Source organism: Notamacropus eugenii, chromosome 2 (genome assembly GCF_028372415.1).
Source record: "Notamacropus eugenii isolate mMacEug1 chromosome 2, mMacEug1.pri_v2, whole genome shotgun sequence".
Lineage (NCBI taxonomy): Eukaryota > Metazoa > Chordata > Mammalia > Diprotodontia > Macropodidae > Notamacropus > Notamacropus eugenii.
The window spans coordinates 345362667-345385945 of NC_092873.1; the positions used below are offsets into that span (position 1 = coordinate 345362667).

General features: G+C 44.5%; 1 protein-coding gene across 1 annotated transcript in view; it reads right to left on the reverse strand.

Moving 5' to 3' along the window:
* Positions 1–23279, reverse strand: part of MRC2 (mannose receptor C-type 2) — a 97643-nt gene that overhangs the window by 5942 nt on the left and 68422 nt on the right. The window contains exons 7-23 of the mRNA XM_072645883.1: positions 21992–22180; positions 20911–21065; positions 20405–20512; positions 18078–18193; positions 16292–16440; positions 15827–16044; positions 12576–12718; positions 11912–12014; positions 9668–9806; positions 9503–9538; positions 8789–8949; positions 8049–8116; positions 7026–7126; positions 6565–6710; positions 2422–2536; positions 1159–1322; positions 836–944 (exon numbers count right to left, since the gene is read on the reverse strand). Of these exons, the coding sequence (XP_072501984.1) occupies positions 836–944; positions 1159–1322; positions 2422–2536; positions 6565–6710; positions 7026–7126; positions 8049–8116; positions 8789–8949; positions 9503–9538; positions 9668–9806; positions 11912–12014; positions 12576–12718; positions 15827–16044; positions 16292–16440; positions 18078–18193; positions 20405–20512; positions 20911–21065; positions 21992–22180 (2220 nt within the window). The remainder of the gene's footprint in view (positions 1–835; positions 945–1158; positions 1323–2421; positions 2537–6564; positions 6711–7025; positions 7127–8048; positions 8117–8788; positions 8950–9502; positions 9539–9667; positions 9807–11911; positions 12015–12575; positions 12719–15826; positions 16045–16291; positions 16441–18077; positions 18194–20404; positions 20513–20910; positions 21066–21991; positions 22181–23279) is intronic.

A 23279-nucleotide genomic window follows, 5' to 3' on the forward strand; every position in this document is an offset into this window, starting at 1 on the left:
GTACAACAAACCTGTGAATTATCACCTTATTTATTTAACTTATATGCAGAGTACATCATGCAAAATGCCAGGCTGGATGAGTCAAAAGCCATAATTAAGCTTCTCAGCAGAAATATCAACAATCTCAGATATCCAGATGATACCAGTCTGATGGCTCAGAAGGTGGAGAAGAACGTGTGTGTGTGTGTGTGTGAGTGTGTGTGTGTGTCCTACTTCTCCAACTAAGTAAGTTCTGTGAGGGCAAGGATACATCACTGCACAGTACTGAACACTCAGCAGGTTTCCTATAAAATTCTGTGTTATTAGAAGAGAATTTTGACCTCAATGCAATGACTAACTATGATTCCAGAGGACTGATAATGAAATCTGGCACCCACCTCTTGACAGAGGGGTGATGGACTCAAGATCAGAATAAGACATTTCTGGATGCAGGCAACGTGGGAATTTGTTTTGCTTGACTAAGCATATATGTTACAAAGGCTTGGTTTTTCCTTTTTCAATGGAGAGGAGGAACGGTGAGTGGAGATATGAATATGGGGAAGGGAAAGGAAGGAGAGGAGAAAGAAGAGGAAGAGAGGGGAAGGAAAAGAAAAAAGAAGGTCATTGAGACACATTTTTTTTTAAATGCAGAAAACAAAAGTCCAGGAAAAAGCATTAAAAAAGCACAGCAGTTTTGAAAGCTAGAGGTTTAATTTATTATGTACTTTAAAAGTAAAACCAGTCATGCATAATAAAGATAGGAGGTTTCAAGCACAACTCTCTTTTTTCCATTGATGTTTTTTAAGTTTAAAATAAAAAATTTTTTTCATTAAAAAAATAAATTGACTAAAGTTACCTGTGCCCCTCTGGCAGATGAAACCATGTGTCTCCTCTAGGCAATTCCTATCATCCCAGCGGCCAGTGAAGTGGGGAGAGGAGCTGTGTCCGATGACAACACAGTTGGTCTGGACATGGGGGGAAAGGAAGGTCAGGGAGCTCAGGAGGTGCCCTACCCATGGCCCCGGGCTAAAGTGGTCCCCTCTATATCCCTGTGCCAATGTTTTTCCAAAGGCTGCAATCAGAGCTGAAGGTGGGGTAGGAGTAGGGTCATGGAGAAGAGAAGGGAAAGGAAATCTCATTGATGAATGTATTTTTGACAGGAAGTGAAGCAGTTCTTACTGGTTTGTCACCACTAGTAGAGTCGCTGTGCCCTGAGGGCTCCCCAGGTGCCCAGTTCCCATAGAGCATAGGTTCTTGCCCCACCCACTGAAACTCTTTCTGGGTAGCATGGAGGCCAATCCAGATATCGAAGGTCACATTGAGCAGGCTGGCAGTGATGAAGGCTGCAGAAACAAGGAGCACAGGCAGTGAATGGAAGAGATGGGCATGGAGTAGTAATCGGGAAGCAATCAGAAGTGATTTCCCCTCCTTGGTCATCTCCAGCCTTCCTCCATGTGACCCTATGGGTCCCCTACTGGAGATAGGAAGGCCCACCACCACCACCATTTCCATTCCATTATGAATACCACTATACCCACACCCTTTCCAGACAGGGGCAGATGATACAGCTATGAAGTCCAGGGATTATCTAACAGTAATACGAAAAAAAGCAGCATGAGAGATGATGCCAGCAACAATGACAGACGTGGTGTCCAAGGCTGATGGAGGGAATGGCACTGAAGTTGCAGTGGTATGGAATCAACAGCCATATGAAAAAAATATGTTGCAAATCACTAATAATTAGAGAAATGCAAACTGAAGAAATTCCGAGGTTCTACCTCATACCCATCAGGTTGGCAAAGTTCACAAAAATGAAAAATGGCAAATGCTGGAAAGGCTATGGAAAAAGAGGTACTATTGGTGGAGCTGTGAATGAGTCTAAAAATCAATTTGAAATTATTATACCCTTTGACCCAGTATACAAAAGATTTTTTTAAAATGAGGGAAAAGACCCATATATACAAAAACATGTATAGTCACTCTTTTTGTAGTGGCAAAGAACTGGAAACTAAAGGATGCTCATCAACTAGGAAATGACTGAACAAAATATTATATATGAATGTCATGAAATAGTATTATCCTGTAAGGGGCTATGCTATTAAACTTGATACAGAATAAAGTGAGTAGGAGCAGTAGAACAATTTATTCCAAAAACTTGTAAAAATGAACACTTAGGAAAGACTAAAGAATTCTGATCAACTCAATGACCAAGCACAATTTCAGAGAACCAATGAAGAACACTTCCCACTGACAGACAGAGGCAATAGACTCAACATGCAGAACCAGACATCCATTTTTGGACCTAGCCATTATGGGAATTTGCTTTACTTGATTATGATGTTACAAAGGTTTTGAGAGAAAATAAACATTTATTAGTTAAAAAAAATAGCAGTTTGTTTTAGAATACAGTGGGATGGACAGATGTATTTAACCAGTCTTTACCTTGTTCCAGGGGATTAGCTATAGTGGCCAGCTGGGCTCCCTGTTGTTCACACATATGCTGGGCCTCTGACCACTTCACTCGTTCTGCTGGGTCATGGCCTTGGATTCGGAAGCACTTGGGACAGAATGGTCAAGTCTTAGACTGCTGCTCTAAATTCCAACATAAAAGTCCAATCTACAAATATATTTACCCCACCCTATTGAGATTCTGCAATGGCTCAGCCCATCATCCAGCTGTGAATCAAAGGACAAGTTTTTTGCTTTTGTTTTTACAACTAGGGAAAAAGGTATCTTAGATAAGGAATGAAACACTTGGAAATTAAGACATGAATCTCTTTTGCCTACCACTGGAAGGCTGTGAAGAATACACACACACAGATGCACAGACACACATACATAGACACACACACAATAGCTTTTTTAATGAGATTAAAGATTTCTTTGGACCTCCTGATGACTTCTGGAAGCCCCTTATAGTGGCCTCTATAAGTCAAGTCAACACACATTTATTAAGTGCCTACTATGTGCTAAGAACTCAAGCTATAAAGAAAGGCAAAAAACAGTCACTGCAGTCAAGAAGCTAATGGGAGAGGCAATAAGAAAACAACTGTGTATAGACAATATCAGAGGGAAGGCACTAAGATCAAGGAGGACCAGGATTGGGGTCTTGCAGAAGTCGAGACTGGAACTGAAAATTTGAGAAAGTTAGGAGGTGGTGATGAGAAGGAAATAATTTCCAGACATGGGAGATGGTCAGTGAAAATGCCTGAGTTGGAGATGGACTATCTTTACCCCTACATGAAGGGCTAAGAACTAGATAACTAAGAACATATCTGCCCCCTTTTCCACAGCAAATGTGTTCCTAGAAAAATCATGTCTAAGTTCAATGAGTCATAGCATATAGAGCTGGAAGGAAGACCTTAGAGATAGAGTCCAATCTCTTTATTTTACATGCAAGAAAACTGAGACCAAGAGAAGGAATGTGGCTTCTGTGAAGCAGCTTGCCAAGAAGGGTGAATGATGGGAAGAGAAGGGAGAGGAAACATTCATATAGCACCTACTATGTGCTTGGCACTGTGCTAAGTCTTTACAAGTATTATTTCAAAACATAAGCTACAGTAGAAAGTGCAGCCCAAAGGTCTCTGGAGTATAGAGATCTAGGTTGGAATCCCACTTCAGATACTGACCAGCTGTATGATCGTGGACTAGTTGCTTAACTTCTCCTAGGCTCAGTTTTCTTATCTGTAAAATGGGTATAATCACACTTACATTGTCTTCCACATAGGACTACTGTTTGGAAATTGTTTGCAAACCTTAAATCATCATAGAAATGGAAGTTTATTATTAATTGCTATTATCTTTTCTAAGGTAAGGGACAGAACTGAAATTTGAACATAGGTCCTCAGACTTCCACTAGTGTTTTTCTTTAGGATATCCAATCCTGTCTGTTTCAGATGAGTTTTCTGCAGGCGGCAGTTCTTGACCCTTTCATCTATCTCTCTCCATCCCTGTACCCAGATCTGTCAAGCAGCAAATGAGTGTGGTTCAGAGGGTTTGGTACTGAGTATAGGTAAGGGACCAGAGCATGGGAGATGGAGAAACCCTGTTCATTCCTGATCACTCTATTTCCATGGCACTATTGTCTCTCTGTTGCTTTTCTGTTTCTTGAGGGAAAACTGCATCCTACCTTACATGTCATTTCTTTTAAGGAAAGTCACTAATGAAATTGGCCCAGTTCACCTGGAAATAAAATGGAGAGTGACTTTAAAAAGCACACACTTCCTGGCTCCTTTCAAATCTCAACCCTCTGCAGGGTTGATCCCCCGAATGCCTCCCCCCTCAGATTATCTCCAATTTATTCTCTCTTTTTTATTTGTACATAGTTGCTTTCAGATTGTGTCCCTCACTAGACTATGACCTCCTTGAAGGAAGGAACTATTTTTGCCTTTCTACAAGGAACCCTGTCTCTTAGCACAGTACCTAGTACATATTGTTGTTCAGTCATTTCAGTCATGTTTGACTCTTCATGATCCCATTTGGGGTTTTCTTGGCAAAGATACTGCAATGTTTTGTCATTTTCTTCTCCATCTCATTTTATTGATGAGGACACTGAGGGAAATAGGGTTAAGTGACTTGCCCAGGGTCACACAGTTAGTAAGTGTCTGAGACCAGATTTGAATTCAGGTATTCCAGACCCCAGGTCTGGCTCTCTATCTAATGCATCACCTAGCTGCACACCTAGCACATAGTAGGCACTTAATAACTTGTTGAGTTGGTATCATTTCTTTATCATTTATTATGTATCTCTGAGGCTTCTTTGGGAAACCATACATTATAATCCTAATGTCCCAGGGGATTTTCATCGTAACGCTGGATTTAGAAAAAAGAAGGCCTGGGTTTAAATCCTAGCTCTATCTGCTATTGATTATCCATGTGACTTTGAGCAAGTCACTTCCCTTTTCTGGTCTCAATTTCTTCCCCTCTAACATTAGGTGGAATTGGTCAAGGTCTCTGAGATTACTTTCAGCTCTGAAATTCTTTTCTATTCACGGGAAATGTCCTGTTAGGTTATTTTGAAGGGAGACAAACCTGTCCTATCTATAAACAAATACTTCAGTATTCTAGGAGAAGAGAGGGTCTTGCTATTTAAAGGAAAACTACAGGGAACATTCTCTCCTAAAGCAGAGAACCCCTTCTGTAAAGTGACTGATTGCCCCTGAAATCATCTGTTTCATAGCCTCAGATTTGTATATGCCTAAATGTACCTAGAGGTCACATATAAAAAATAGCTGTAAACCCAGAAGAAAATGAAAGCAGTCTCTGAATCTTTCAAGTCTCAAAAGGCTTTGCACACTTTCCTCTGCATGAGAGGCCTGGAGCCACCTTGAGACTTTCACTCAGTCCACTTGTATGAAAAATAAAGCCATAGATGAAAATTGGCACAGATATCCTGACTGAAGGGTGGGGGAGAAACAAGAACTGTCAGATTTTAAGAGAATGGGGCCATTTAGTTTGGGGGCAATCAGCCTTCCAGGCCTCAAAACTTACTGGAGGTGAATCATGACTGAAATTCATGTTACTCACCCCAAGACTGTAAATAAAAGTTGAATTATATTCATTATTCTGTTTAAGAGCCCAAAGAAGTATGTAATACATATTGGAAAGATACCATCAAAAGGACAACTAAAATATTTCGTTTTTACACTTATCGAAACTGTCTTTTTTTCCTTATAAACTAAAGGGAGGACCACAAGATACAGTGGGATCTCTAAGAGTCAGAAGGCACAGCTTCAAATCCTAGCTTTGACAATGGCTCACTGTGTGCCTTTGAGCAAATTAATTTCCCGATTTAACCTCAATTTCTTCAGTCATTTTCTGGCCACCAGCTCTAAAACATGTTCTCTCTGTTCTGGACATCACAGGGACCTCGGACCCTGCCCCTGGATGTACCTCAGACCCTGATAGGTGAGTTTTGGCTTTCTTTTGCCCAGACTCAAACTCTCTCCCACTTTGCTGGTCACCAGTCCCAAACAGCGCCATCACATGTATACACTTCAATTCCCCACTTTGTCCAGCTTTCCCTTCTGTGTTATCTTCCCCCATTAGAGTATAAGCTCTTGGAGAGCAAGCATTATCTTGCTTGCTTATGTCTCCAGCACTAGATTCTAGGCACAAATTCCCTTAATAAAAGGATTTGTTCTGTGAAGTTTGGATTCAATCAAAGGGCCATCCTTGAGGACCTAGAGGACCACATGTGGCCTCAAGGCCACAGGTTCCCCACTCTGGCCTCAGTAAGTAAGCAATTGATAAATGCTTTTTCTATCTGTGTAGTAGCCAAAATGAGAGGACTGGAGCATATGGTCTCTTCCAGCTCTAGAAATCCATTGTATGAAGCTTAGGTGGATTTGCCCTGATGCTCAAGAATAAATGAGGTGTTACTCTGTGGGGACTTTGAAGGGAGACACCTATATTCAGGACAAGCAGCTAAGCTGTTAAGGAGAATACAGAATGAGACTTGGAGATACAACATTGTCACTAGACGTAGATCATATACACTTCCATATTTTATCTCATTAGTCACCACTCCCTTCATCTTTTCCTCCCTCCCACAACCCCTCACATATCCCCATGCTTTCTTCCTACCATGTTGATGAACTGGCTCCAGCCAGTAGGACAGCCACCAGGGAGGAGAGACAGAGACGGGTCCAGGGGCGGCTTCCCATCGGTATTATTGCTGCGCTTACAGATGTATGGCAAGGCTGTCAGACACCTCTGGTCTCCCCAGTCCTCTGTGGAGAGGGCAGGGGTTGTCACCTTCAGGAAGAGATAGTAACTAAACTAATAACTAAATTAATAATCCAGAACTAATTAGTATCCTTCTCAGAGTAAGATGAGGATTGTCACTGGGGATCCAGTCTCCTGTGTTCAGTTGTGAGCTTTCAGTTCTAAGTTGTTTTGTGACAGTGGGGCAGGTTCCTTCCTGTTCTGTCCCTAGAACTATAAGAACCAAGTGGCTGGCTACCTCCTTTCCACCCACCCCCTAAACTCTAGCCTTTTCCATCCCTCCCTCAAATTTCAACATCCCCACCCCCTTCAGCTCTCACCTCGACTGGCTGTTACATAGACACATTTCTTGTCTTTGCCAATGGGCCGTGGTTTCCCTGGTGCCCAGGAGATGAAATTTACAATGGATTTGTCTGTCCATCTGAAACAGCACCAGAAGGTCAGAGCTGGCCTCAGAAGAGACACATTCCTCTTCCCAGGAAGAGAGAAAACAAGATAAATTATCCTATGTGCTATCATTAGGGGACAGGATGATGGAGAGAGGAACCAGTGCCAGATACGAGGAGGGGATAGTAACTCTAGAGTCTCAATCAATGTCCTCTATGTCTCCAGGCACAGTAGACTGACTAGTCCTCTGGACCTTTATTTCTCTGAATGGAAAAGAAGGGTAATATTGCTAGAGAGGCGAATGGAAAGGCCATCCAAGGGAGCCAAGAGGATATCTGTATAATGCCATTATTTCTTCCTCATGCTCCTCAAGATGTTAGCTGGATGATTCACTCGACCTCATTTTTCTTGGAAGCAGAATGGAGCTATAAAAAGCATGCTGTTTTGGAGTGAAAGACCCAGGGATATATACTATATACTATATACTAAACTTAGGTAAGTTTAGTTTACACTTTCTGAGCCTCCGTTTCCATATCTGCAAAATCAGGGAGTTGTACTAAATGATCTGTACATTTGCTTCTAGCTCTAAATGTATGATAATGTGGTCTTAAGCCCCATTAGGCTATAAGCCCTTAGAGAACAGGGCCTAGAGCATGCGAGAGTCACATACCTCACAGGTCAACACATACCAAGACACACAAGACTTAGACACCAATTTTGTGTTGTTGTTAAGTTTTATCTGACTTGGAGTTCTCTTGGCAAAGATCCTGAGTGGTTTGCCAGTTCCTTCTCCAGCTCATTTTATAGATGAGGAAACTGAAGCAAACAGGGTTAAGTATCTAAGTACAGATTTGAACTCAGGTCTTCCTGACTTCAGGCCTGGCACTCTGTCTTCTGCGCCACCTAGCTACCCCTTGGGCACCCATACAAATCACCTCTAGGGCCAGCACTCCCACCTGAATCTCCCGTCATTCTCAGAAGTGTGCAGGCCAATCCACCAGTGCTGCTCCTGCCCTCGGGAGAACTGAACAAGGCAAAGGGCAGCAAATCAGGGTAGGGAGGAAAAGAAGGAAGGGGGCAAGTTGGGATGTCTCCCCCAAGTCTGCCTTCCTATCCTCTCCCTACCCTGGAATATTAACAATATAGGACATGTCTGTAGCACTTCAAGGTTTACAAATCCCTTTCCTCCCAATAACTTAAGGGGCTAAGGAGAACTCTCATGACCTCCATTTTACATGTCATCCCCTCCCCCAGGGACATTGTCATCAAGACCAGGGAGGACCAGAGGCTGAAGGGCTTATGGATCCCACTTCAGCTTCTTCAGGTTTACAGAGACCTTGAAGGAAGCTGGCTGACCATTCTCTGTTCTCTGCTCAGTCAGCCAACATGAAGTGCCCAAAGCAGCCTATCTGTCTGGAGGGTCAACTGGCTCCTTGGCAGAAGGTCACTGCAGACCAGAAGGACCTGCTCTGTTCCTGGCACAACCCCCACATCTTTAATGAGGAAACTGAGCCCCAGAGGGGTTAAGGGCTCTGTTCCAAATCAGACAATCAGCAGGTACAGGAGCTGAGGTTTGAACTCAGGATTTTTGTCTGCAAGACCAGGGGTTTTCCATGACTTTGGTCAGCAAATCAAAAGAAACCAGAAGCCTTCCCTCTGCCCTCCTTCCTTCCCTTCTCAGAGACTTGACCACCACCTTCTGCAGGCTGTGTCCCAGGAAATCCAGTTCTGCTTGGCTGTGCACCGACACCAACTCAGCCTGGAACCATGTGCAAATACGCTGGGCCTGCCCCCATGTAGAATGATGCTCAAAGAATTTATACTCAGCCTCCTGGAAGCGAATCCACTCTTTCCGGCCTGTAAGGAAGTACTGGGTGTGTGGGGGAGAGTGAGCACTAAGGAAGGTAGGGAGGGGCAGGGAAGGACAGGTCAGGCAGGGCTATAAAAAGTGGGCATAGTGGGGTACCAGGGAATCTGCTTAGGCTTGCCAGACAGAGCAAGGGTATAGGAATGGGGCATGTCTGTATCAGGCTGTTCTGTGAATTGTTGCAAGGTGGGGCAAAGATGTGTATATGAAAACCTATTTGTTTTCAGTATCTTAAGCAATCCCTTTGGCAGGACCTCCAGTTCCCCCAGGGGCAGGGTTGAAGAAAAGGAGATGATGGAGAGACAGAAGAAGGGAACAGACCAAAGTCAGGGACAGACTAGGCTAGCTGGAGAGCATCATGAAGTGAATTTTGGGAGCTACACCCTCCACTGAGCCAAGTATCCTGAATTTCCCTTGTTGCCTCTATCACCTGCCCAAGCCTTGGTTCCTCACTCCATCCCATCTTCCCAGTCACCCTCAATCCCTCGCCCACCCTTGTTCTATATCTTCCATCTTTAGCTGGTAGTGAGGGGGTGAGTCTACCTTGTGGGCTGACATCAGGTTCCTTTACATCGACTCCTGTTGGAACAGAGAAGGAGAGGCTGTAGAGGGGCAGTAGGAGAGAGAGAGAGAGAGACCTCCAGGAACCCACCTTCAGTCAACACCCTGCTCCCCAGCCATCCTTCCAGGGCCCCTCCCAATGGTAACCTTTGGGAATCTTGCAGATCCAGTCGAGCTGTGTCTCACACTGCATGGCCACCCACTGCAGGGAGGCCAGGTCAAGCACTGCACAGCTCCGGATGTCATCATCGTCATGGCGACTACGGTCAAAATTGTGATAGGAGTACTGGGGAAAGTGATGGGAGGAAAAGTCTGACAGGAGAAGTACCCAGGGGACAACCCTGGGTCTGTCTCCCTCCTCCCTTCTGTGATGCTCTCTGTTGACACAATTCTCTGGGTGGGCAATGCTTAAACTAAGGTGAAGGATGCCTGTGTTTTAGACCTGATTCATTAAGTGTTCTCCCAGTGAATCAATCCCTCAGCATCACGGATTAGGAGCTGGGAAGCACCTTAGAGGTTATACAGAGGGCATTCAGAGCAGGGAAACAAGGATGGTTGAGAGGTCTCCAATCCATAGCACTTAAGAATTGTTTGAAGGAACTGGGGGTGTTTAGCCTGGAGAGAAGAAGGGGATGGGGAGAAGGACAAGAGAAGAGCTGTGCTTAGGTATCGGAAAGGCTCTCTAGGGGGAGAAGCATTAGACTTGCAAAATCAGAAGCAAGGGGTGTAAGCTGCAAAGGGAAAAACTGACACTTGATGACAGGGAAATCTTTGTAATCATGTGGTTGCCATGCTCCCTCTGACCCCTGTCCTATACACACACACACACACACACACACACACACACACCTCCTTGGTCAATCAATCAATCAGCCTTTTTAAGTGCCTACCATGAGTCCAAGCTCTGTGCTTTGCAAGGGGAGATAGTCTGTGCCCTCAAAGAGGGGAGGGAAATAACATGTACACACAGAAGGGTCCCTGTGCATATGTACATATTAAAACATATACTATGTAAAAGTAAATATATAATTTGTATGATTTGTAACTTATTTGTAATATGTAAATGTTTGTAATTATTTGTATTATATATTATTTGTAATAAATATATAAAGCATATACTATATGAAATAAATATATAAAATATTGCTTATAATATATAAATGCATTATAGGGAACAGATATGAACACATGTCAAGTCATTTATAATACAGAAGTGTATAAATACACAACTATAAAATGTATAATATAGAATATATGGTTATATATAGAATTTATAAAACATATAAAATTCTATAAATACCAAAATATACCAAATATATAATTACTAATAAACATGCAAATACAAGGTAATTTGGGAAGGAAGCAGTACGGGACAGAACCACCTCATGTAGCAGATGGCCCTTGAACTGAGGGGCAAAAGGGATTTTAAGAGGTGCAGATGAAGGGATGGTCTCCCAGGCATGGGGAACAGCCATTGCAAAGACTTGGAGACAAGAAATGGAATGTTGTGTACAAGAAATAGCAAAAAAAGATGGTTTGACTGGAATATAGAATGCATATGGGGGAGTTATAATAAGTCGTATAATAATGTGTGTTACATATAATGATATGTTACCTACTATATAAAATATATAATTATAACTTATTATATTATGTATGTTATAAAAAAGCATATAATAAGCCTGGAAAGATAAGATTTAGGCTGCAGCCAGACTGTGATGAAGAACTTTGAATACCAAACAAAAATTTGTATTTTCTCCCAAGGGGAATAGGAAACCACTGACACCTTTTGAGCAAGGGAGGGGCATGGTGAGACCTGGGTACAGGAACAGAAGTTTAAATCTCCATAAGTAGAAGGAAACCCTGGAAGGCAGGGCATTCCTTCCTATTGGAGGTCTGTCTGCAGGTAGTCAGATAGAGGCTAGACAACAATTTGTTGGATATATTGTAGGGGGAATTCCTTTTTTGATTATAGGTTTGGCTAGATGGCTGTAGGGGTCCCTTCAAATTCTAAGATTCTATGATTCAGAGTTCAAACCTTTCACTTTACAGATCAGGAAACATTCTAGCTACAGGTTTCTTTAACCTTGTCTCCTAAGGAGAAAGGGTCTTGATGCTACATACAAATACACATGTATACACATACAAACATATATATGCACATACATATATACACTTATATGCATATATACTAACATATTCCCACCACTGGTAGACTTCTTAATTTTCTTTCTCCAGGTAGCCTTGGACCCTATCGATGCTTCCTTAGTCTTATACCACGTACCCTGCACCCCACTGCATGCCACCACCTGTCTATTCTCCTCGCCCTATACTTTCATCTATTCACATCCCTCCACCCCTGTTCACTCTTTGCTTCCCCCCCTCACTCACCCCTAGGCCATCACTCCAGCGCCAGCTTCGTTCAGCTCGGGGGTCTCGTCGATTCAGACCAATCCAAAACCAGTGCTGCTCCTGTATCTCAGGTTCTGACTCACTGCTCACACAGACACCCCCCGACTCCAGGTCAAATATGGTGGGAGAGAGTGAAGGACCCCAGGAGACCCCCTTCCCTCTAACCAAAGGATAACCCTTTGGGATGTTCCTGTTCATTCCCAAACATTTTCCCCTATCCCCTGCTCACCCTCACAAAGGCATGTGTATATGAGCATGTAAAATACATGTGGGCATGTTCCTTATTAGCACACTCCACTCAGGTCACATACACCTGCCATATCCTCTTCACCTCCAACACTCCACATATACCTTACTAGCACCACCACCACACTCCTTAACTGTCAACCAGGGTGCCCATATCTAGCCAAAAAGAAAAATTTGTTTTTGACCTCAGAGGAAATGGGAAACCACTGGTACTTTCTGAGCAGGGGAGCACCAGGGTGAGACCTGGACTTTAGCAGTTGAACTATCCATGAGGGGAATGGGCTACCCTGGGAGGTAAAGAGTTTCCAGGGATTCTTCTTGCATGGACATGCATGTAACCAAGCCTACATGCCCTCAGACCCACAAAGCATCTCCTCTCTGCCCCCAGGTTCAATACCCAAAGATTTTGTTGAGCATGTTGGATACAAAGTGTTCCTCCTCATAGCTGGCCAGGCTGAGCAGCTGGGCTCCCATCTCCTGGCATGCGCTCTGGGCCAAGAGCCAATTCTTCTTATCTTGTATTTTCTCTGAGCTGAATACCTTGTTGGGGAGACAGAAGGTGTGTGTGGAGGGGGGAGGGGAGAAAGCTTGGTGGGCCTCTTCTCACCTCTTCCAATAACCCAACTATCCCACTAGTCTCATTTCTCCCTCATTCCCAGGCCTGACTCCTAGGGTAAGACAACTAACTGCCTGAAATCCCAACTGAACCAATGGGACACTATGGCCAAGTCAAGGGTGGGGATGTGTGATCATTCCCCTCAGGGGAAAAGGATATGAAGAGGTAGAACCTGACACCCAGACTGACTGATCCCTGAATCCCATGAGAATACCTCCTAGCTGCTGTGGACCACTGGGGAGAACTAGGTTGCTGTCCTGATTCTGCCAGTAACTATTTGACCTTGAGGAAATCCCTTCCCTCTCTGAGCCTCAGTTTTCTCCTTTGAGAGGTGGCACCTCTAAGCCTATGTGACTCTGTGGAATTCACTTCACTTCTCTCTCTCCCTCAATGCTCTAGGGCCTAGAGCTTTAAAGAGTTGCCTAAAATCTAGGTGACTCTGGAGATTATAAATTGCATAGAATGCGCCATTAGGAGAGACCATTTCCTAATTTGAGAGCTCCCTATACCAGTATAATCACAGGTCCGGTCCCCATCTCTTTACTTAATGCAGACTAGCTGTTCAACTCTTCTATAATTCTATGCCATTCTCATTCTTCAGACCCAAAGAGATTGGGTCTTTGGCAAAGTAACCAGGTATGGGGTTGGTGATGACCCCCACATGCTTTCTTAGATAGCTACTTTTCCATTCCCCAGAAGAGAGCTATCTCTGCCCTTGGTCCATGGGCATTTAACCTCTCTAACACTCAGTTTCCTTTTCTATGAAATGGGGATAATAGTAATAACACCTCTTTCACAGGGTTGTTTGTAAAGCTCTGTTTCCTGCCTCCAAGCATTTTCACCAGCTGTCCACCATGTCTGAAAACCTCTCCTTCCTTGGATCTGTTATCTCCTGACCTCCCTGGCTTTCTGCAATGCCTAGCTAAAATCTTATAGGAGTTTTTCCTAATCCCCCTTAATACTAGTGATTTCGCTTGGTTGATTATCTCTAATTATTCCTGCATGTAGATTATTTGCACACAGTTGTTCCATAGTGAGTTATTTGAGAGCAACAACTGATTTGTTTGTTTAGGCTCTCTTTGTATCCCCATCACTTAGAACATGGTGGGTACTTAAATTCTTGTTAACTGGTTGTTGGCACATAGTAGGTATTTAATAAATATTTGTTGATTGATGTTTTAGCGTATATAAAGAGTTTTGTAAATCTCAGGTGCTGTTTTAAAATGTCAGTTATCATTAGTACTTATTAGGGCAGGAGGAGAGGATGGACATGCCCATAGGCCTCTTTCCAAAAAAAAAATCACAGGTGCTACAGTTTGTTAAGAGGACACAGCATCTACTGATTGGTCCTCCTGAAGGTTGTATCAATTGACCACTGAGCATCATGGGGGACAGTATGCTATAAGAGCTGTAGAAAGGCTCCGCACTCTCTCTTTGGCCAGCTTCTCTTGGGTCAAGTCCAGCACCAGCTCTCCCTTAGACTTTCAGCTATTAAGGGTTGAGTATTTCACTACTCTCCCCCCAGAGCAATAGTTGCTACAATTTAAGTACATGCTAGTGAGAACATTTGTTTACTTAGGTGAGTCTGAGCCTGGACCTTAAGTCCCTGGCAGCTTCTTCTATTTTGTGTTTCTTTCTCTCCTCTCAGGTAACTGAACAAACATCTAGAGAAATGGATGTTTCCAGCCCCAGTGGTAACTTTGTGGGTTTGAGAGGTCAAGAGTTCCTGAGTCTACGTTGGCAGCTCAGAAGAAGCACTTCTCAGGAGAGAAAACAAGCATAGGTGACATCATCCTGAACTTGACGGGACTGAATGGCCATGCCTTGCCAGCCGGAAGACCTGGATCCTGTGCGTTGCTTGGACAGAGCAGTTATGAGGTGAATGTGAAATATCTGTGCAGAAGTTCCACAGAGTTGCCTTAATCTTCCAGGATAAGATAATATGGATGTTGTTTTTTGTATTAAGCATTGGTTAATGGTGTTGTTATGAGTCTTGTGTGTCTCAATCATTTCTTTTATGATGAGAAAAATAAATACCTGTCCTATACCTGATATCTACTTTGTGCACTGAGTACATTTTCTACAAGGGGGAACTTGTACTGTCCATCTCCAGAGAAAGAACTGGATGCAGATTGAAGCATACTTTTAAATTTTTTCTTTATTTCTCTTGGTTTTGTTTTTTTCTTTGTTTTCTTTCACAATGGGATTAATATGGAAATGTGTTTTGCTTGAATGCATATGTGTAACCTGTGTCAAATTGTTTGCCTTCTAATATGCAGGGAGGGGAAGGAGGAAAGAAGAGAATTTGCAACTCAAAATTTTTTAGAACTGAATGTTAAAAATTATTTTTACATATGATTGGGAAAAAATGAAATATTAAGAAATAGAAGGTGGAACTCATTCATCTCTTTTAGGAGAGCTCCTAGAAATGAGTCATACCTCAGCTTTGTTTTAGAAATTTGCTTTGTGATTTGAAGAAGGGAAAGGGGAGCTGAGGAGGAAGGAGAGGCATGACCAGTAAGGGTGCAAGAGCGTGATCATCCCTGTCTCTTTAGGTTCAGCGTCCCCAGGACTGAGTTTGGTCCCTAGGAGTCCAAGGCAGGGGAAAGCTAAAGCAGAGACACATGAGGACCAATTAGAAAGCACTATCATCTCAGCAGAGGGAAACACCTGTCTTGGCAAGAGCATGTCCATCTCCAGGGAGTCAGGACATATGTTCCATGGGATCACTCTCACTACATTATCCCTAACATCAAAGAAATATTGCACTGGACAGTCCTAAGTTTTAACTTTCCATCCTTTTTTGACCCAGCGTCCTTAACTACTAAGCTTGGTCTCTCTTTGACTTCAGACTTTATGAAAGTACTAACCAAAATCAAATCTTTGCCAAAGACATGACCAATGCAGACTGTATTCATTGAATGTCAGAGATGGGAGTAGGGTAGAAAGATTCTGCCCAACTATGGGGCACTGGTCTAGATCGTCCATTAGACATATTTCCCCCTCACCGACCCTCCCTCAACTTCCCCTACCTTATAGCAGTGTCGGAGCTTGAGGTCAGAGGCCCAGCCCTGGGGGCAGGAGCCAGTGAGGCTCGGTGTGGGGTCAGGGCCAGGCAGCTCAGGCGTCACTGGGGTACCCAGGTTCTGGCGACAGATGTACCGCGCCCGGAATGTGGTACAATTCTTCACCTCCCACAGACCCACGGCGCTGCCAGTGGCCAAGGCCACACAACCTCCTCGACTATAACCTGGGAAGGGGAGGAGAGAAAACACAGAAAACCTTCTAGGGTTAACTGCCCCTCCCTCCCCACCAGGTCCCCAGGGCTGAAGGATGGGCAGTCCTCTCACTGCTGCAGTGATGCTACATGCAGGAACAAGTGGAGGTGTCCACCTTGCAAGGGAAAAGGCTACCTTCCTTCCCTACAGTTCCTAGGAGAGCAAAGAAAGGCTGGCAGAGTAAGGCACAGAGGTGGGAGGAAAAGAAAGGGAACTTACCGGGCTGGTCCCGGTTCCAGTGGGTATACATGACCTCATCCCCACTAAGCCAGTGAAAGGAGCCTGTCCCATTGATGTCCTGCAGGGCTGTCCAGAAATATTTCCCATCCCAGCTGTAAATAAGGCTGCTGACATAGGCTTGTTCAAACCTGGGTGTTGGGGAGGAAAAAGAACACAGAGGCAAGAAAAGAAGATGATAAAAGACTCAGAAGCCCCCTCTCATCAAACTCAGAGCTCAGGGACCCCTCCCTATGTCCCCTCGGTTCAGAATTCTCCTCCCCAGAAGCAATGGGGGACAGGATAGGATGGAGGGAAATATAGTTAGTCTTACACAACACGACTATTATGGAAGTCATTTGCAAAACTACACAGATTTGGCCTATATTGAATTGCTTGCCTTCCAAAGGGAATGGGTGGGGAGGGAGGGATGAAAAGAAGTTGGAACTCAAAGTTATAGGAACAACTGTCAAGTACTGTTCTTGTTACTAGGAAATAAGAAATACAGGTAATGGGGTATAGAAAGTTATCTGGCCCTACAGGACAAAAGAGAAGATGGGGACAAGGGAAGGGAGGGATGATAGAAGAGAGGGCAGATTGGTGATAGGGGCAATCAGAATGCTCGGTGGGGGAGGGGACAAATGGGGAGAAAATTTGGAACCCAAAATTTTCTGAAAATGAATGTTAAAAGTTAAATAAATAAATTTAAAAAAAAAGAAAAGAAGAAAAAAAGAATTCTCCTCCCCAGCCCCAGAAGTATACTCCATCTGAATTGAAAAAAAGGAAGAGAGGGGCAGCTAGGTGGCACAGTGGATAAAGCACTGGCCCTGGAGTCAGAAGGACCTGTGTTCAAATCTGACCTTAGACACCTACTAGCTGTGTGACCCTGGGCAAATCACTTAACCCCACTTGCCTCAAAAAGGAAGAGAGAAAAAGGTTTCTGGGTTCTAACATTAATAGGAATGATAATCATTAATGAATTAATAGATGATTCCACATCTTCTCTCATCCAGGCTGAGAGGAAGGGAAAATAATTCAAAACACATTCTTTGTCCTAGGCAGTTTCCCTCATCTTCTCAGACTTGAAGGGGGCCAATCCACCTTGCGGTGGAGTGGGGTGGGATGGGGTGGAGTGGGTGGGAAGGGATAGATATTCAGATTCTCTCTTGAAGTTTCTTCGTGCTCTCAAATTTATGACAGTAATGGAGAAACCAAGCACAGCCCCTTGAAGCCTCAGACATGAGCTGGAAGGAACATAGGCAGGGAGGCTATTAAAATAAACATTTCATCAATTTTGTGACCCTATGTGTCATGAAATGCATGCACCCTTCCCAGGACACTGAGATGGAATGGCATGGGATGGGCCCGAGGCCAAACATGCCTCTACTTTTGTTTCCACTCAGTAGAAGCCTGGGTCTTGGCAGGGATCTGTTCCTATTTAATGACACCAGGAGAACGTCTAGGAGGAGCTGTGGACAGGACAGTAAGAAATTGCACAGTGATGTGGCACAGTGGATAGAATGCCAGGCCTGGAGTCAGGAAGACTCATCTTTGTGAATTCAAATCTGGCCTCAGATACTTCCTAGCTGTGTGACCCTAGGCAAGTCATTTAACCCTGTATGCCTTGGTTTCCTCATCTGCAAAATGAGCTAGAGAAGGAAATGGCAAACCACTCCAGTATCTCTGCAAGAAAACCCCAGATGGGGTCACAAAGAGTCAGACACAACTGAAATGATTGAACAAGTAAGGAAGTACCAAAGTTCTCCTTCCATCTCATTATGCCCCACACCTGTTGGTGATGGTGACCAAGGTGGCACCTTGGTCCATGCACATCCGGCGAGCTTCATTGTAGGTCACATAATCTTCTCCCAGCCAATAGCAAGATGGGCTATGCCAGGTCCAACCCTAATGAGAAAGAGGGAAAAGGGAAGAAAACTAGATCTAAGGAAGTACCTTCCATTTATGGGGCCCAAGTGTACAGGGAAGGAGAGTCTGGGTCCCATAATATCTTCTCCTGGCCCAGTACACTGCCATGAGGGAGAACAGAAGAAGGAAAACAGAACTCTGAATAAAACCAAATGTTAGATAAACAAACATTCTAGGGAGAGAGGGTCATGAGGTGAAGGAGATGGGAGGCCACAGGGCAATCAGTAGGCAAGAGTGAGAAACAGGGAAAAAAGAGAATAGGAAGGTGGCACAGTGCATAGACTGCCAGGCCTGAAGTCAGGAAGACTCTTCTTCCTGAGTTCAAAACCAGCCTCGTAGATCCTACTAGCTGCGTGACCCTAGGAAAGTCACTTAACCTTATTTGCCTCAATTTCCTCATCTATCAAATGAGCTGAAGAAGGAAATGGCAAACCACTCCAGGATCTTTGCCAAGAAAACCCCAAATGGAGTCATAGAAGAGTTGGACATGACTGATCAACAACAGGAATACTACCTTCTCTCTCCTTGCTGTTTCAGGGGTAGCACTGGGGGCTATTATGGGACCTTGAGAGGGACCAGGGCAAGTAGGGAAATCACAAAACTTAATAGATGATCTGTTACATGATGGAGTATGAGTGAAGAAAGAGGGGACCTGATGCTGCAGGGTGCCCTGGTGGGAGGGGAAGCTATGTGGACCAGCTGGGTATCTGCTAAGTTCTTTGAGGTGAGGGGTAGAATCAGAACACTCAACTCCCTATTACTGCCTTAAAGAACCCTGAATGAGAAGGGTTAATGTCCTCACTGCACAGACATGAAAAATGAGTCTATACCCCCAATTCCAGGACTGTTTTATGGCCAAGACAATCTGGCTGTAAAAGTTTAGCAAGATGAGAGTTAAATCTCACCCCCAACCCCCCACCCCTACCCCTGGAGTAAGGCTACTGGGGCTAGACTGTGGGTGGGAGAGACCATGGCTAGAGTGTTCCTCCTCACTCCTGTGGCCCACTTCCCCTTATTCCTAACACCCCCAACACTATACCCCTCTGTTCCACTTCTCACTATACCAAGTCAGAACCTGTTCTTTGGCTATAATTTTGGGTGAAGTAGAAGAGCCTGGAATAGGGGAAGGAATTCTCTCTCTCTCTCTCTCTCTCTCTCTCTGTCTTTCTCTGTCTCTGTCTCTGTCTGTCTCTGTCTCTGTCTCTCTGTCTCTGTCTGTCTCTCTCTCTCTGTCTCTCTCTCTCTCTTTCTCTCTCTCTGTCTCTCTCTCTCTCTGTCTCTCTGTCTCTTTCTCTCTCTGTCTCTCTCTCTGTCTCTTTCTCTCTCTGTCTCTCTCTCTCTGTCTCTTTCTCTCTGTCTCTCTCTCTGTCTCTCTCTCTCTGTTTCTCTCTCTCTCTCTGTCTCTCTGTCTCTCTCTCTGTCTCTGTCTCTGTCTCTGTCTCTCTCTGTCTCTCTCTCTCTCTCTCAATGCAAAGAAAAACAGAGTAAGCAGCCAAGCTGGCACTGGGGAGCCAGCTGGGGAGGAATGTGGCCTCTAGTTCCGGCAGATGGAGCCTCCTGTGGCCAAAACCCCACAAAGTTTTCTTTATAAGAGGCCCCAGAGCCTTGGCTGCCTCTCCCTCCCTCCACATCCCACCCTCCCTTACTCCTCCCCGCTTGGCTGGACCCACCCATGGTGGTGGGGGAGGGAGGAGCCTGGAGGAGCAGAGACTGGGGATGGGCAAAAGTGCTGAAAAGTCCAAATCATCAGTCTGAATTCAGATGGCATTGGCAGGGCCTTTATGTGTCTCCCTAATGAGAGGGTATTGGCCCCCTCAGTTGCATGTTCTTCCACCCATCCCCTTCTTCATTCTCTCTGCCTTCCCCCAGTGTGAAAGGAAGAAAGGGTGTCCACAGAAGTTAGGCTATCACCCTTCAGTCCCCCTGGAGATAGTGACTTGCACCTGAGTGGGTGCTGTCTGGAAAGAAAACAGAGAAATGAAGGAAAGCCTGTAACACCAGGGGATACAACCTCTGCCCTTCTTACCCTTGTAATAATGACCCCTTATGCCTTAGAGGTGATCAGAAAGTAGGGATAATCTAGTGAAATGCTACAAGATTCTTTTTTTCCCCTTCCCCTGAAGCCCCTCCCTTCAAAGATCTTTCCTGACCTAGGTTCGTTCTCAGAGGCTACTCCAGTACCATCCTCACCTTGCGGCATCCATGATCTTCCTCTGCCGTCCCCAAGCTAACCTGGCCTGCCTTCTTGCAAATGGATGGCAATGATTGGTTGCAGGGGCTATCATTCCAGCGTCCCTCCTAGAAGATAGTGGGAGAGAGCAAGCTGCTCAGTCCAATCCTCCACACCTCCTCCAAGGTAAGAGCAAGCCCCGAAATGATGACCCATCATTCCCCATAAACCCAACCCAGGCTCTCACATTCCCCGAGAGACTCTTGGTTTAGGCCTGACTGCCACTGACTCACCTGTGTATCCCACTGTATTTAAGAGTACTATGTGTATACCTTTATCACCTCCTATATCTAAAGGCCATTTCCCAGTGGTCAGTATTAGTAGAACTCACTGTATTCTTTTCACTACTTATATAAGAGCTTAGAACTAGAAATCAAACCTGGGTTTGATTCTGACTCTGCCACTTATGGTGTGGCCCCAGTTCATAATTCTAAGAGAGATACGTGTTGGATGGGAGAAGTCTTACCGGTCCCCAGATGGTGACACAGTCCTCTAGGCTGTCTCGGAAGTTGTTCGGTTCAAAGGGGTGCCAATGGGTGAACTGTACCAGACTCCCATCTGACCACTCAAAGTTCATCTGCAGCTTCAGGTCATTCAGACCAATCCATAGCTCTTCCACCTCTGCTCCAATGGGAAGAAATGAGACGGGGAAGGAACAAAGGAGCAATGGGGGATGGATGGGTGGTGGACAAAGAGGGTGAGAAGAGTGGTTAGCCCTCTCAGGGACAGGTCACTCTGAAAGAGTGTGGAAGAGGCAAAGGCCAAATAGGACCCCCATGGACCTCAGTGGAAATTGATCTGAAGTAAGTGCCAATGGAATAAAGGATGGGCCCAGGCCTGAGAGTCAGGAAACTTGAATGCTAGTCTTGGCTGTGCTACTGACCACCTATGTGACCTTTGGCATGTTATATCCTCTCTCTTGAGTTTCAGGCTCCTCTTCTATAACTCAGAGAGAGTTGGTCTGAGATCCGTCTCTGACATTCTATGGTTTTTCAAGTCTGTGGTTCTTCCTGGGTTGGGCCAGAAGATCTGGTAACTACAGCAGAGATTTGCAACCTTTTTTCTGTCATGGGCCCCTGTGGCAGTCTGGTGAAGCCTACAGACCCTTTCTCAGAAACATTTTTAAATGCATAAAAAAAAAAATAAGATTATAAAGGAAATCAATTATATTGAAATATGGTTACTAAAAATTAAAAATAAATTTGCGGACCCCATGAAATCTATTAGATATCCCATGAATACAAGGTTAAGAATACCTGTTCTGTAAGATCTCCTGTCTCTCACTCCCCTCCAGGACCCACTTTGCCAAAAGAAGGGAAGGGAGGTTAGAAGTAGGTCTAAAATGTGTATAATAAATTCAGGGTAAGTGGGCCGATGGGGGTATGGGAGGCAGGGACCAGGATGTGTTCAGTAATCTTGGGACATTCAGGATAAGTGGACTGGTGGGTAAAGGGGCAAGCATTAGGATGCAGGTTGTATTTAGTAATTCTGGGTTATTTGAGATAAGTTGGCTGGTGGAGGGAGGGGGAAGGTGATAGGCTACTCACCTTGTTTTATCTGCTTGGTGATGAACTCAAGCTCTGCCAGACTGTGGATACTCAGCAGATCCCCTCCTCCCCTCAGACATGCTTTCTTGGACTCATGCCAGCTCCGTTTCTCTTGTAACAGGCGGTAGCAATGGGATTGGAAGGGCCGCCAACTGGGCTCACACTCGACCTTCACACCAGTCCAGGAGTCTGCAAGGACAAAGGATAGGGAAGCATGTATGTATACACATGTACTAACCCTCCTCATCCCACTCCTGGAGAAGGATTGCCAAGATCTGCTTATCACTTAATCAAGAAAACCCGAAACTTATCCTGAAGGCAGCTCTTAGTACAATGCCTGACACATGGTAGATGCTTCATAAATGTTTATTGGATAAATGAATGAATGAATCTTCAAAGCCAAGGATGGTAGGCAGCAGAATATAGGGGAAATAATAGCTTTGTACTAACTGGCCCCCAGGTCTCCTAAAAATCCCTTCTAAAATCCTCCTAAAATCCCTTCAAACCTATGCTCAAAGAATATCTTCTCCATGAAGCCTTTACTAATCCCCAGTGATAGTGCCCTATTCCCCATCCCCCCAAATTTACTTTGTATGTATTTATATATATTCTACATAGAGCAAAGGTTCTTAGCCTTTTTTTTGTGTCATGGACCACCTTTGGCGGTCTGGACAATAGGGTGCATGAAGGGCAGTAATGTTTAATAAAACTCAGAAGATAAGATGGAGACAGATTGTGAAGGCTTTCAAATGCTGAACAGAAATATGTATCTGATCCAAAGTAAATAGGAGTCACTGGGGTTTAATGAGTAAAAGCGTAATACAGTCAGACTTGAGCTACAGGACTCTCACTTTGACAGCCACCTACAGGATGGATTGGAAAAGGAAGAGACTTAGGGAAGACCAATTCAAAGGTTACTGCAATAAGTATAAACAAGATGTGGTGAGAGCCCAGACTGGGATGATGGTTGTGAGAGTGGAAAGAAGGGAAAAGGCACAAGAGATGGTGTACAAGTGGAATCAACAAGACTCAGTAGTCTCATTCAAGGAAAGCTTATGTCTGCTTCCTATGTGTCTTGCATGTGCCTCTATGTGCATATCTTCTCTCATCTCAGCCTCTTCTATCAGAATGTCATCTCCTTGAGGGCAGAGACTATGTGGCTCTTCTCTTTGTGCCCCCACCACTTGGTCCCTGTGGTGCCAGGCATACAGGAAGAGCTTAATAAATGCTTGTTGATTGATTGAGATGATAACTGAATGCAATGCAGCTGGTAAGATGGTCAAGAATG